Source organism: Aphelocoma coerulescens, chromosome 14, assembly GCF_041296385.1.
Source record: "Aphelocoma coerulescens isolate FSJ_1873_10779 chromosome 14, UR_Acoe_1.0, whole genome shotgun sequence".
Taxonomy (NCBI): Eukaryota; Metazoa; Chordata; class Aves; order Passeriformes; family Corvidae; genus Aphelocoma; species Aphelocoma coerulescens.
Window position 1 is genome coordinate 9,850,215 of NC_091028.1, and position 13,611 is coordinate 9,863,825.

The 13,611-nt window shown below is 47.9% G+C and overlaps 1 protein-coding gene across 1 annotated transcript; it reads right to left on the bottom strand.

Annotated features, from left to right (window-relative positions):
• Positions 1-1,886: 1,886 nt before the first annotated feature.
• On the bottom strand, positions 1,887-9,635 carry TEKT4 (tektin 4). The gene is made up of 6 exons (XM_069030026.1): positions 9,117-9,635; positions 7,488-7,558; positions 6,091-6,234; positions 5,035-5,257; positions 3,691-3,845; positions 1,887-2,180 (listed from the first exon to the last, which is right to left on the bottom strand). The coding sequence occupies exons 1-6, from the start codon at positions 9,633-9,635 to the stop codon at positions 1,961-1,963; spliced, it is 1,332 nt and encodes a 443-aa protein (XP_068886127.1). The 3' UTR covers positions 1,887-1,960.
• Positions 9,636-13,611: the final 3,976 nt, after the last annotated feature.

Sequence of the window (13,611 nt, forward strand, 5' to 3'; positions counted from 1 at the left end):
CATAAATGTGTCGGGACATTGGATAAATGTGTCGGGATATCGGATAAATGTGTCGGGACGTTGGATAAATGTGTCGGGACGTTGGATAAATGTGTTGGGATATTTGTTTCAATGTGTTGGGATATTTGTTTCAATGTGTTGGGATGTTTGGATTCTTTTTTCCCAGCCCATTTTTTCACTTCTCATGGATTAAAGGCTGAGCTTTCCCACGCCGAGGTTTCCCTTTTTCCAAGTGCTGCTGGGTGGGAGGAATGGGAATAACACTTTGGTGGTTGGAATCCTGGGAAAAGTGAGATAAAATCTCCTGAGAGATTTTTCCCTTCAGTCATAATCCTCTAATTAATAATAATTCCATATTATACACAGATTTAGTGGCTTCAAACAAAAAGAGGGAAGGTTTAGATGGGATTTTGGGAAGGAATTCCTCCCTGGGAGGGTGGGGTGGGGCTGGGATGGAATTCCCAGAGAAGCTGTGGCTGCCCCATCCCTGGAATGTTCAAGGTTGGATGGGGCTTGGAGCACCCCGGGATAGTGGGAGGTGTTGGAGTTGGAGCTGGATGGGCTTGAAGGACTTTTCCAATGCAAACCATTCCAGGATTCCATGATTTCTCCTTCAGGATCCAAGAGCTGGGCTCTAAAACAGAATCAGGAGGAGGAAATCCATGAAAAACCCCAAAGGACAAACCAAATTCCTGGGCTGCAGAACAGAGCTTGGATCCCAAGCCCTCAGTGCCATTTCCAAAGGAATGGGAGCAGCTTTAGCAGGAATTCCTGGATAATTTGGGCACATCCTGAGTTCAGGTAACACAAAAGCCCAGAAACCCCAATAACACCCCCCATTAACGGCCTCTGCAAAGGTCCCTGGCCAGGGGGATTTTGTGGGAATTTCGCCTTTAAGGATTTTTTTCCCCCTTTGAGCAGCTGCTTTTTAAAAGTTAAAAATCCCTGTGATACAGGAAATCATGGAATTCTGTCCTGGGTCATTTTTCCCTGGTTTTTTTTGGATGTATCACATATTTAACGAACGCTCAATAATGGCTCCATGGAATTTGCTGGGGAAGCTGATGTGTTCCCAGCTATGGATAACAGCTCATCCACAGGCTTTGCTTCCAGGGAAAAGCTGGAACACAGCAGCAGCTCCATTCCACATCCCACTGCTCAAGTGGAAAATCAGGATTGCATTCCCAAGCTGAATTCCAATCCAGGAAATTCCAATTTCTTTCTTTTTCCTGGAAAAAAAAAAAACCTAAATTTCATTGCCTTGAAGGTTAAAAATCTCTGGATTCATCTCAGCTTGGGAGTGCTTTTCCAAGGGGCAGATTAGCATCAAACCCAGAAAACTTGTGGAAAATTTGGGATTTTTATTAATAATGTTTGAGCAGCTTAAATTCCTGGCTAAGTGGGTGGATCCTCAGTTTTATTGCTCTCATTTCAAGCTATTATTATTACATTTATATGAATTAATTACATTTTAAAAATATTAATTCTTTTCATTAATTAATTTAAATTTCAAATATGAATTAAATTTCCCAGGGGGTTTTTTATTATTATTATTCAAATATTTATACCTTTAAAAGATAGAAATATTTCCTCTCCACCTGGATCTTGGTATTATTCCCAATAAATATTCATTTCTATTTCATTATTCAAGTGAAATTCCCCCCCAAAATTATTAGGCCCATATGTTATAGACCCCTTGGAGCTGGAATAAATTGATTTTCAGCTGCTTTCAACTCCATTTTTATGGCTTTTATAGGACTTTTCAAGGGAAAACAAAGCTCACAACGATACTTAAAGCAGCAGGACCAGAAGCAAATTGAGTGAATAGAGCATTTTATGTATAATTTCTCAATTTCTTCCATACAAAAGCTCCCAGATTTGTTTTCCATGCTTGCCAATGGCTTAACAGAAAAGAAGGAATTGTGGTTTTCTCCCAGATTTTGCGGGGTGAGTACAGAAATCACTGTTTGTAACTCGCCACCTCCAGGTCCACGGGGTAGCAGACGCGGTAGCTCATGCACTTCTGCCTGTCAATAAAAATGCTGTTGGCTTTCACAGCGATTTCCTTCTCCAGCTTCATCCTGGTCTCCTCCAAATTCTTCAGATTCTGCTCAGATTCCATCAGTTTTCGCTTCAGGGCTTCCAGGAATACCGTGAGTTCTTCCACTTCGCTGATCAACCTGGAGGGAATTGGGTTAAGTCGTAAAAAGAGGGGATGGTGCTCCAACAGATTGGATTTGGGATAAAGATCAGCTACAGAATGGAAAATTCATCAGGAAAAGACCTCAGAGAAATCCAGGAAAAGATTGGATTTGGGATAAAGATCAGCTACAGAATGGAAAATTCATCAGGAAAATATATCAGAAAAATCACTCAAAAATATTGGATTTGGGATGAGGATCAACAACTACAGAATGGAAAATTCATCAGGAAAAGATCGGAGAGAAATCCAGGAAAAGATTGGATTTGGGATAAAGATTGACTACAGAATTGAGAATTTATCAGGAAAAGATCTCAGAGAAATCCAAGAAAAGCAGAGCTCACTTTTCCAGCTTCTCCACACAAGTTTTCCATTATTTAGGCAGCACCAAGGATGTTTTTTGCTGCTAAAAGTAGTGGAATTATCCAACCTCTGTGTGCGATATTTGCATCAGGAATTACAGGATAAAAATTCTTAAATAAAACTCCCAATTTGGCTGGATCAGCTGGGTTTTGATCTCTGTTCTCCGGTATAAAACTCCAGAGATCAGGAAAATCTTTACTCCCAAAGTTTTTAAAGAAGGAGCAGGACATCATTTTAAAAAAGCAGTAAATAACTCATAAAGAGCAGAGAACTCCAATGAAAATCCACGAGGGAGAGGTGTTCCACTGCAATCTGCCTATGGAGAAGAGACTGAATTCCTGGGAAAAGAAATCCCTGCATCTGTGCCAGAGCAGGAATTGCCAACAGCCCCAGCCTGGCAATCAAAGGATTTGTCCCTGTCCCTAAAACCCAGGAAAAGCAGGATATAGCCTGGAAAGCTTGGATAGGGATGGTTTTCTGGGTCAGGATCTTAAATTAGATTGGGATAACCAGAATTCCTTCCTCGCTGGATAAAGAACTCAGTATTGGTTGGCATTTTTGCTGCAAGGATTTTATGAGCCTGCTCAAGCTGAATCCCAACTTTTCCTAAAGGCGGGAAAACGTGAGGGAGGAGAATCAATTCCAGACTGATTATATCCAAACGTGCCACTCAAACCTGGATTTTGAAAGGATTTGTGGCAGTTTTAAAGCAGAAAATCAACCACCCCCAGGATTTGCCTTTGTAATACCGAGATTTCCCTCACACAATTCCCAGGATCCACCTCGTGGCGGGTTTTTCCTAGCAAGTGATCCTGAGATTTTTTTTGGAGCAGCTAAATCCAAAAGAAACCAGAGAGTTCAGAGAAGAAAGCGTGGAAGAAAGCATTTCTCTTTTCAGAGAAGGCTGAGCGTGTGGATTTTCGATGTGGTTAAGCAGGAGAAAATGAAATTTCCCTCACTCATTTCAGCCAGTCCTTTCTGCCTTCGAGTACAAAACTTCAAAGTCATGAGGTAAAAAAATTCTCAAAACTGCCTAAAATCACTTTGGGATGGAACAGAACCCTTGGAGGAGTTGTTTCATTCCCTAAATTGGGGTTAATTTCCTAAATTGGGGTTAATTGAATTACCTGAACTGGGGCTCGTCCCTGCAGAGCTCGATGTTGGGCCTGAAGGATCTGTCGAAGAGCCTGGTGTGAGCCACTTTCAGGTGAGCTTCCTTATCCCTGATGGCTTTTTTGAGGTTCACAATGTTGGCTTCCTCATCTGCAATATCCTTCAGGATCTGGGGGAGACATCCAAGAAAAAAAAAGTTCAGAAAATGATAAACATTGTCCCCCAAAATTATCTGTTCCTGGTGAAGCGTTACAGTTTTCAGCTCCTGTTTGGGCAGAATTAAGGAGAACAAAATAATTTGCATTTTAGGTGATAAGAAAATTCATTATATTTTATTTTAAAATTAAATACAAGAATTAAGGTGGTTTCGACCTCCTTATTTTTATTTTTACACTGAGAATCACACCTTGAGTTTAAATGAAACAGAAAATATTCTGCAGCCTGTCCCATGTCCCAAAACCTTGGGAGAGATCCCAAACCTCTCCCACGTCTCCTGTGGGACGACAACACATCCCACCTCCACGGAGTGCTTTTAATTGTAAATTTTAACTGGAAATCCAACCAAAAAAATCAAGTTATTTTGAAGCAGAGCTGCTGATCTGCTTGGAAATGCTTGGATTTGTGAAGAAAATGGAAAAGACAGGAAATCCTGAAATTCTTCTCCTCATAACCACTGCCACACACGTGAAAAATAAAGATATCCAGCTGTCATTACCCAGCAGATCCTAAAGAATTATTACTTTTTCCCCACTTGCCAATGGCTACCAGAGAAAAAAGGAGCTGCTCCATGTTGGAAAAGGGGAAAAGGCCAAAGCCATCCCTTGTTCATAGAAAAATAAAAATACCGAGGTGATTTTGACCTCTTTATTTTGATTATTACACTGCAAATCCCATCTTCAGCCTAAAAAGAAGCAGGAAATATTCCCTCAAAACCTCTTCCATATGTTCTGTGGGATGACAGCACATCCCACCCCCAGGAAGTGCCACCAAATGCTAAGGGATTGGGTTTTTTCCCCACATTTCTAATGGCCTAAGAGAAAAGGAGCTGCTCCATGCTGGAGGAGGCTGAAGTCAGCCCTTGTCACCCACCAGGACCTGCTGCTGCTGCCATTCCAGAGAAATCCGGGAATCCTGGCTCAAACAGAGCTCCCTGATCACCCAGTTTTAGATTTTAGCTCAGGATTCAAGTGTTTCATTTAACTCCATCCCAACAAAAAGCACAAAGAGCTGAACTGGAACCACAACAAAGCCCTGAAATCTCTCCCCGGATCTGACACAAAAACTCCCAGCACGGATTAAGCCATTTTTTTAGAGGATAAATCTCCTGTGATGCCAAAATTCCATCAAATCCCACTCACCTGCTGCAGGTGCTGCTCCAGCCGGAATTTGGCATCATCCAGCTCCCTGCAGCGGTTGTCGAAGGCCTCGTTGACCGCTGCCCGCTGCATCCTCAGGTCCTCGGACGCATCGTGGATGATGCTGTTGATCAAGGACCGGAGCTGGACCGAAGCCAGTTTTTCCTGTTCCGCACTGGAAATGTTGTCATGGCTGAACTGGGCCCAGGACTTCGGTGTGGAGGCGCTGGAAGAACAGGGAATGGGATAAAGTAGGAATTTTGCCCTTAAAAACCGGTTCTTTCCCTGGAAAAGTGGCATCAACCTATGCTTGGTTGAGCTCCTGCCTGCAGTGATTTCCCATAAGGAATGAGATTAATCTTTTAGTAAATTAATTAAAAATCCTTAATAAATTAATAAAAATCCTCTGATAAATTAATAACCTCTCATTCCTGTGGCTTCAGAGGGAAGTAAAGCCTGAGATAAAATCAGCCCGAGCTCGTCCATCTGGAGCTAAAACTGCTAAAAAAGTTCACACATGTTTTTGGTGCAGTTCAATCCCAGCAAATAAACGCAGGAATGTATCCAGGATTTCCCAGCTGTGTTCATTTGCAAACAAAAAAGCCCCTAAGATCTTGACAGGCTGGAAAAGGGAAGGTTCCAGGGAGAGCTCCGCGCCCCTTGGAGAGGGACTGGGGACAAGAGCTGGAGGGACAGGACACCCGGAATGGCTTCCCTCTGCCAGAGGGCAGGGATGGATGGGATATTGGGAAGGAATTCCTGGCTGGGAGGGTGGGGAAGGGCTGAAATAGAATTCCCAGAGGAGCTGTGGCTGTCCCTGGATCCCTGGAAGAATCCAAGGCCAGGCTGGAGCACGTGGGATAGCGGAAGGTGTTGGGGCTGGAACTGGATGAGCTTCCAGGTCCTTCCAACCCAAACCATTCCCTGTGGCACATTGTGGCACTGCCTTTACATCTGTGGAGCTGCCTTGAAGCTCTTTCCATGTCCAATCCCACATGGAACTGAGTGTTGCAGAAGCGCTGGTGCTATCCCAGGAGGATCCTGGTGGGAATCACTCACTTCTCCTCGAATTTCACGGAGCTGGGGTGGAACTGGACGTTGGTGCTGTCGGTGCAGTAGCCGACGCATTTATCGTCGATGTGATACGTCTCCACCTTATCCGACCAGTCCAGCTCGCAGTTCTCCTTCTGAATCCGGTTGGATCTGGAAAGTTGGGATCGCGACTTAGTGGGAAGGAAGAGAATTCCCAAGCCCACCCCACTTGGGAATGGAGCTCCACCCTTTGTGTTCCACAGGACAACAGGACCGTGAACTTTCCTTGCGGTCTGGAAATTCCCAAACTCTCCCTCCCACAGGCATCTCCTGATTTAGATGGAATTTTGGGAAAAGGCTGTGAGGGTGGGGAGGCTCCGGAATAGAATTCCCAGAGAAGCTGCGGCTGCCCCTGGATCCCTGGAAGTGTCCGAGGCCAGGTTGGAATACGCTGGGATTGTGGCAGGTCCCTGCCCAAGGAACAGGACAATCTTTAATGACATTCAGATTTAAATTGCTGCTTTGTTGTTAATTAGAGCCACACATCCCTCAGCTAATTAGAATTAGAATTATCCGAAAGCCTGTGGGTCGTTATCAGCTGACAACACCAGGTGTCACTGTCACCCAAGGAACTAGGAATTCTCCTGGAAAATGGGACTAAAATGGGGCTAAATGGGGTTAAAATGGGACTAAAATAGGACTAAAATGGAAAAAAAATGGGGCTGAAATGGGGTTAAATGGGACAAAATGGGGCTAAAATGGAACAAAATGGAGCTAAATGGGGCTAAAACGATTTTAAAACAATAAAAAAACCCAAATTAAACTCATTAGGCTCCTGTCGCGCTCTAATTAACACAACAGGGCTACTTTATATTAATTTGCATTTACAGCCATCCTTTAAAAAGCAGTATTTCATTTATCAGGTAGAACAGGAGCAGATTACAGGTCTTTTTAAACTAAAATGGGAATTTTCCAGCAGTGACTTCATTGATATTGATAGATTTAGGAATCAGGAACATCTTTCCAAAGGGTCTGTTAGAAATTCCAAGCAAATAATCCTTCGGAAAGGCAAGGAACACCCGTCCCGGCACAGAAATTCCAGCTTTAAAGTTCACACTGACATCTGGTGGCGAAAAAATTCCTCTTGGGAAGCTCCTTTAATCCCAAAAATCCCTTTAATAATACAAATATGTCCCAAGGTGCAAGGAGGTATCCAGGGAATAATTTTATAGCACTGGAATTTAGTGTTGGAAAACAAATCCAACACGGTTCTGGGAAGCAGGAGAATCTAAATCTCCTGGGAAATCCAGAGGTTTCCAGGTTTAAATGGAATTCCCACAGCTCCTAAGCCTGGCCTTGGTGAGATCTTTATCCACCTTTATCCCAGGAATTCTTTGGCTGAAGTATCCTGGGAAACGTTTTACCTTATCTGGGTGGTCGCTTGGATTATGGTTCTTTTCAGAAGATCCCGGATATCCCGGATAAGATCAGCTTCCTAAAGAAAAACAGGGAGAATTCCGTGTATCCAGAGCAGGAAACACAATCCTGAGGAGCAATTCGAGTTGCGGATAAATCCTGAAACTTCCTTATCTACGCTCACGTTGTTATCGTAAAACCTGGAATTCTGGAGGCAGCACATCCTGAGGGAACTCAGCCCTAAACCTATGGGGGCTGAAAAACCTGGAATACTTCTAAAGCCTGGGAATTCTGTGTATTCCATGAAAAAGTCTCTGTGCTATCCTATTCTGGAAGGAATTCTTCCCTGGCACAGATTCCCAGAGAAGCTGTGGCTGTCCCACCCCTGGAATGTCCGAGGCCAGGTTGGACAGGGCTTGGAGCAACCTGGGATAGTGGGAGAGGGTGGGAACAGTGGGAAGAGGTGGAAATCGATTTTTAAGGTCTCATCCATCCCAAACCATTCCAGGATTCCATGATCCCATCAAATTAAATGGAATAAATGAATTCCTTGCTCAGTTTTGAGGTAGGGAAAAACCAGGGAACATCCCTGTGCCTGGAACCAGATTAATCAGGTTCGACTTGATGACCTTTAAAGTCTTTTCCAACCTAAAAATTCCCCCAATGCCCTGAATTTTGTAACAATTCCCACATGGAAATATCCTACCCCAACTGTCCCCTGTTTGTTTTTGACTGGAAAAACCTCTCCGATCTTGATTATAAATCAGAAATGACACACAATTCCCAGTCAAAAACATTCCTAAATCCGATCCTGCCATGGACTATGTGGAATCCTAGAATATCCTGAGTTGGGAAGGATCCACAGGGATCAAGGAATTCCTGGTTCTGCCCAGGATAATCCCCAAAATCCCACCAGCTGCCACTGTCCAAACATTTAGGTCTGATCAATATTTTTCTAATATTAATCCTCTGGTTTAATGAGTAACTGATCATGAACCGACTCTGATTGGAGGCTGCAGGTAAATAATCATTAATTAATTTGTGGGATATTGGAATAGGTGTTATTCCAGGATGGAATGAAATGTGTTTCCTGTAACATCCAGCACAAGAATGGCATCAGCTTGGAAGGGAATCTCTGTGCCAGGGTTGGATCATCACCTTGGCACGACTCAGGGAAAATGAATGACAGAAAACACCAACATTTGGACAATCTGAGCATGGAAACAGGCAAGGAATGTCCCACTGCTCCCGAACTTTTGGATTCTGGACTTTTTAAAGTGTACCCTGCAGAGAGGAGAGGATTTAAGGCAAACAGAGAAGGAATTTATGACAGAATGGGATGCTCGTGTCGGTGCAGGAAAGCCCTGGTTTGGTTTTGTTCGGGTCTGGGCTGAGAGAGAGGTGGGATCTGCTCTCCTCTAGCCACACGCATGTGATTTGAAACACTTTTTAAACACAAGAAGGACTGGGAAAAATCCTTGGAGTGACACAGGGACAGAAAATCCTTGGTGCTTCAGAGCCGTGCGTTGCAGGAGACACTTCCAGCAGCCGCAGTTTCACCTCCTCCTCGCTGCTCCTCATCGCAGAGCGCGGGGCAGCCGTGCCAGGGCTCTCACCAACCTTCAGGTCCCGCTCACCTTCAGCAGCTGCCTCTCCACCTCATCGATCACCAGGTCCGGGGGCTGCCTCCTCTCCCGGCACTCCAGGTTATCGATGACCACGCTGTAGGGCACCTCGGTGGCATCGAGCGCCCGCTCCAGCCGCAGCTTCTGCGCCGCCAGCAAGTTGGTCTCGGCGTCCAGCTCCATGATCTCCTTCTGCAGCTCCACCCTCCAGAAGTGGATGTCCTGCAGCCGCTGGCCCAGGGTGCTCTTGGAGTACTCCTGAGCCCGCTGGGCGCTGGCAGCCGCATGTTTCATCAGGTGCTGCGACTCGGCGCGGCCGCGCTCCGCCTCCTCGCTCGCCGCGAACGCCTTGTAGTAGACGCCCGCGTTCCTGCGGTGCCACTCGGGCACCTGGTACTTGGCGGTGCGGAAGCCGGCCATGGCCATGCCGCAGCAGGAGCGCGGCCTGTCGCTGCGGAGCACATCGCAGATCTTGGTGGGCAGCGGGCAGGAGGGCACGGCCGTGGGCTGCGGCTCGTCGGGCTGCGCCATGGCGGAGCCTCCGCCGCTCCCCCGCCGCCGGCGCTGCCGCCGCCAGAGTCCTCCCGTCACCACAGCAACGGGGAGGCGGGGCCGCGAGCTGACGGACGGCTTTGGCCACCAATCAGAGCGCGGATACGCCCCGAGGGCCGCGCTGATTGGCGGGTGTGCTTTCTGCTCCCGCCTGCCCCCGTCACCATGGCAACGAGCCGCGTGGGTGAGGGAGGTGTCATGGCGGCGCGGGCCTCAAACACCTCCAGGGACGGTGACTGCAGCCCCCCCTGGGCACCTGTTCCAATGTCAGCACATGGAGAGTGAAAGGAATTTCCCTGGAATCCAGTGGGAATCCCGTGCCCCGGTTTAAGGGCGTTTCCTCTGATCCGCTCCCTGCAGCTACAGAGCGATGCACCCTCCCTGCAATCCCCGTGCCTGGGGCTTTGCTTTTCCAACTGACCCCTTCCCGAGGGAGCAATTTGCTGGGAATCCTGGCAGGTCCAACACGGAGATGGGAATCCAAGCTGTTGCCGTATTTTTGTTTCCTTGGAACGCGGCTCCGGCTGCTCCCGCTCGGAGCTGACCTTTCCCAAGGAATACGGAGATGTTGTTCCCAGATTTCTCCCGGTTTAATTTCTCGGGATGACTTTTCCAAATGGAGGTGGGTGATGAGAATTCCAGGCGCTGCCGCTGTTCCGCATGGATGGGGGAAGGGAGCTTCTCCCGGGATCTGGGAGTGCGGCATTCCCAGCAGAGCCTGAGCGACATTCCCAGGAGCTCCTGGATTTCAAGGAGCACAGATTGAGATCCCGGGAAATCCTGGGATCATTGGCTTTCCCAGCAGGAGGAGTTCTCCTAATGGGATGCACGCACAGTAACATTCCTTGTTTTCCATGTGAGGAACCATTCCTTGTTTTCCATGCGGGGATCATTCCTTGTTTTCCATGTGAGGAACCATTCCTTGTTTTCCATGTGGGGACCATTCCTTGTTTTCCACAAGGCTCAAGTTCCCAGCGAATCCCTCTCCGAAGCAAATCCTTATTCTGGGAGAGGCCACAAGGAAAAGCAGGAAGGGAAAAGGAGCTTCCCTATAAAATATTCACCGGCTCTGCTCCGCTGGAGCCTCCCGAGGAATTTGGCAGTCTGGGATAACGAGGCTGAGCTGCTTTTCCTGGCATTTCTGCCTCATCCTTTATTAATGTGCCCTTTCCGTGACTTTCTCGGGATGGCTTTTCCTGAAGGAGCTTTGATCCCTTTGTTCCTGCACAAGGAAGGGAAAATACCTCGGAAAAGGGAATTTGCTTAAAGGATCCTTGGAATTTTTTGTTTTAATCTCCAATCCTGGAATGGTTTGGATCGGATGGGATTTTATGGAGCATCCCATTCCAGCCTTTCCACGGACAGGGACACTTCCAGCATCCCAGGCTGCAACAAACTCCATCCTTGGACACTTCCAGGGATCCAGGGGCAGCCAAAGCTTCTCTGGGAATTCCAGCCCAGCCAGGAATTCTTTCCTGATATCCCATTTATCCCTGCCCTCTGGCATAGTTGGAAGCCATTCCCATTTGTCCTGGCATTCTGTGCCCTTGGGAATATTCCCTCACCACCTTTCCTGGAGATTCCAATCATTCCTGCCCAGGTGAGGGGATTTTCCTGGGAAAAGCAGCCTTAGCTGGGCTTATCCCACTTTTTTTGTGCTGGGAATCCATCTCCATCCTTGCAATGATGGAGCTGGCTGGCAGAGGGAAATCCAAGGAAATCAAACCAAGGGAAAACCGGGATAACACCAGCGGAGAGTGGGAGAGATTCCAGCGGGAGCGAGGTCAGCCCGGGAATCGTCGCAAGGAAAACCCGGCTGGTTCCCATGGAAACGCCCAGCCGGGATTTCACACTCCGAGTGCACGAGATTAAAGTCGGCATTCCATAAAAAAAACGGGAAAAACCCAGGGAGGGAATCCTGAGGGAACCCCCGCAGCACCTTTATTTTTCCATCATGGAATGCGTGGATAACTGGGAATATTTGGGAGTAGGGCACAATTCCAGGGAGCTGCTCTGAGTTCTGACCCTCCCCAGGGGATTTTCCAAGATTCCAGAGGGTTTGGAATCATTTTGCCTTGGGATGATCAGCGGTACCAGGAGCTCATTGGGAATTCAAGGAATTTTAAGGCGTAAATGGAAGAAAATTAAGGGGAAAAAAGGGAATAGGAGGAGCTTGGAGGTCAGGAATCCATAAAAATCCTGATTTTCTTCTTGGGGAAAACCAGGAATTGCTGGATTTGGGAGGGAAAAGGATTTTTAAGGAATTTTTTGCTCCCTGCCGATACCTCGGCAGTTCCTCATTGAGCACAGCAAAGCTCCCAGGAAAGGAGAGGTTGCCACGGACAACCGGAATTCCAGAGCTGAGGTGGGAATTTGGGAATCCCTGAGTGGAGCAGGGATTCCCTTCCCATTGGCAAAGCCCATGGAAAAGGGAAAATCAGGGAATGCAGCTGGAAAATCCAACTGGAAAGAATAAAAGCGGGAAAAAATGCCGAATTGGAGGTGGTGCGGATCCTGAAGGGTTGGAATTGTGGGAAAACAGCGGGAAGGGGTTTTCTGGGATGAATGGGAATGGAGAAAAACCATTCCATGATGGATCCCAGAAAAGTGAAATCCTGGGTTTCGAATCCGCGTTTTTGGGATGATTCCCAAACTCCAATGGCAAATTCGGGAATCTTCTCCACGGAGAGAAGCCATGGATTTAGCCATAAACCAGGAGTGAGGATGAAACTGGATTGGGAATGTTGTTATCCCTGATCTCCGTTGGGATATGCTGGATCAATTTCCTGGAGCCCAAATGTCCCAAAAGTTGGCTGGAAAGGGGAAATAAAGTGGGAATGAAGCCCATGGAGAGCCCAGAACCTTAGGAAGCAGCTCCAGCTTTCCCTGGAAATCCTGCTGGGATGGAGCCGCTCTGGCAGGGCAATCCCGAGCCTTCGGAGTCATGGAATTACGGAATGGCTGAGGATGGAGGCGCCCTAAAGCTCACCCAGTTCCAGCCCAACACCTCCCACAGCTCCAGGCTGCTCCAAAGCCGGGCCTTAGAGCCAAAGCTGGGCTTTACAAAGCTGGGCCTTAGAAACAAAAGCAGACCTTAGAGACAAAGTTGGGCTTTACCAAACCAGGCTTTTAGATACAAACCTGGGCCTGAGAGGCAAAGCTGAGCTTCTAGAGCCAAAGCCGGGCTTTACAAAGCTGGGCCTTTAGAGACAAAGCCAGGCCTTTAGAGACTAAGCTGGGCTTTTAGAGCCAAAGCCAGGCTTTTAGAGCCAAAGCTGGGCTTTACAAAGCTGGACCTTTAGAGACAAAGCCGGGTCTTTAGAGACTAAGCCGGGCTTTTAGAGACTAAGCCGGGCTTTTAGAGCCAAAGCCGCGCTTTTAGAGACTAAGCTGGGCTTTTAAGCTCCTGAGATGAGGCAAAGCAGGCCAGGTGGGGTTTAATTGCTCCAGCTCAGCTAGGCCCGGCCCAGCATTCTGGCTGCAGTTGGGATTTGCCTCCCGAGCGGCCTCGCAGGAATACTGGAGGCCGGAGGAGCGCAGGGAGGAGGCAGCCGAGAGCTGCCGCCATGGGAGAGGGAATTGTCCGGGATCGTGCAGCTGGAGGTGCTGGGATGCGCTCGGAGCCTCCGGGTGTCCTTCCCGCAAGGTCAGGAGCAGCCGGGGCGCAGCTCTGCCATGGGAAATGCCGACCGCCCGGAATAGTCCGTCCTCGGCGAGCTCCGCGGTTGGGATCGGCCACGAGTCCGTTCCCGCGTGGGCCGCAGGCTCCCGGTTTTCCTGGGTGGGTTTTTGTGGATGTGGAGCTGGGAGGGAATTCCCGGCCCTGCAGCCTCTGCTCGGGATGTTCCCTGTTCCCTCTCTCCCTGCTCCGGTGATCCCACAAATGCTGAGCGATCCCAAACTGCTCCCACCCGCAGCTGGAATGTTCCTGCTCTGGCTGATTTCCCTCCCACGG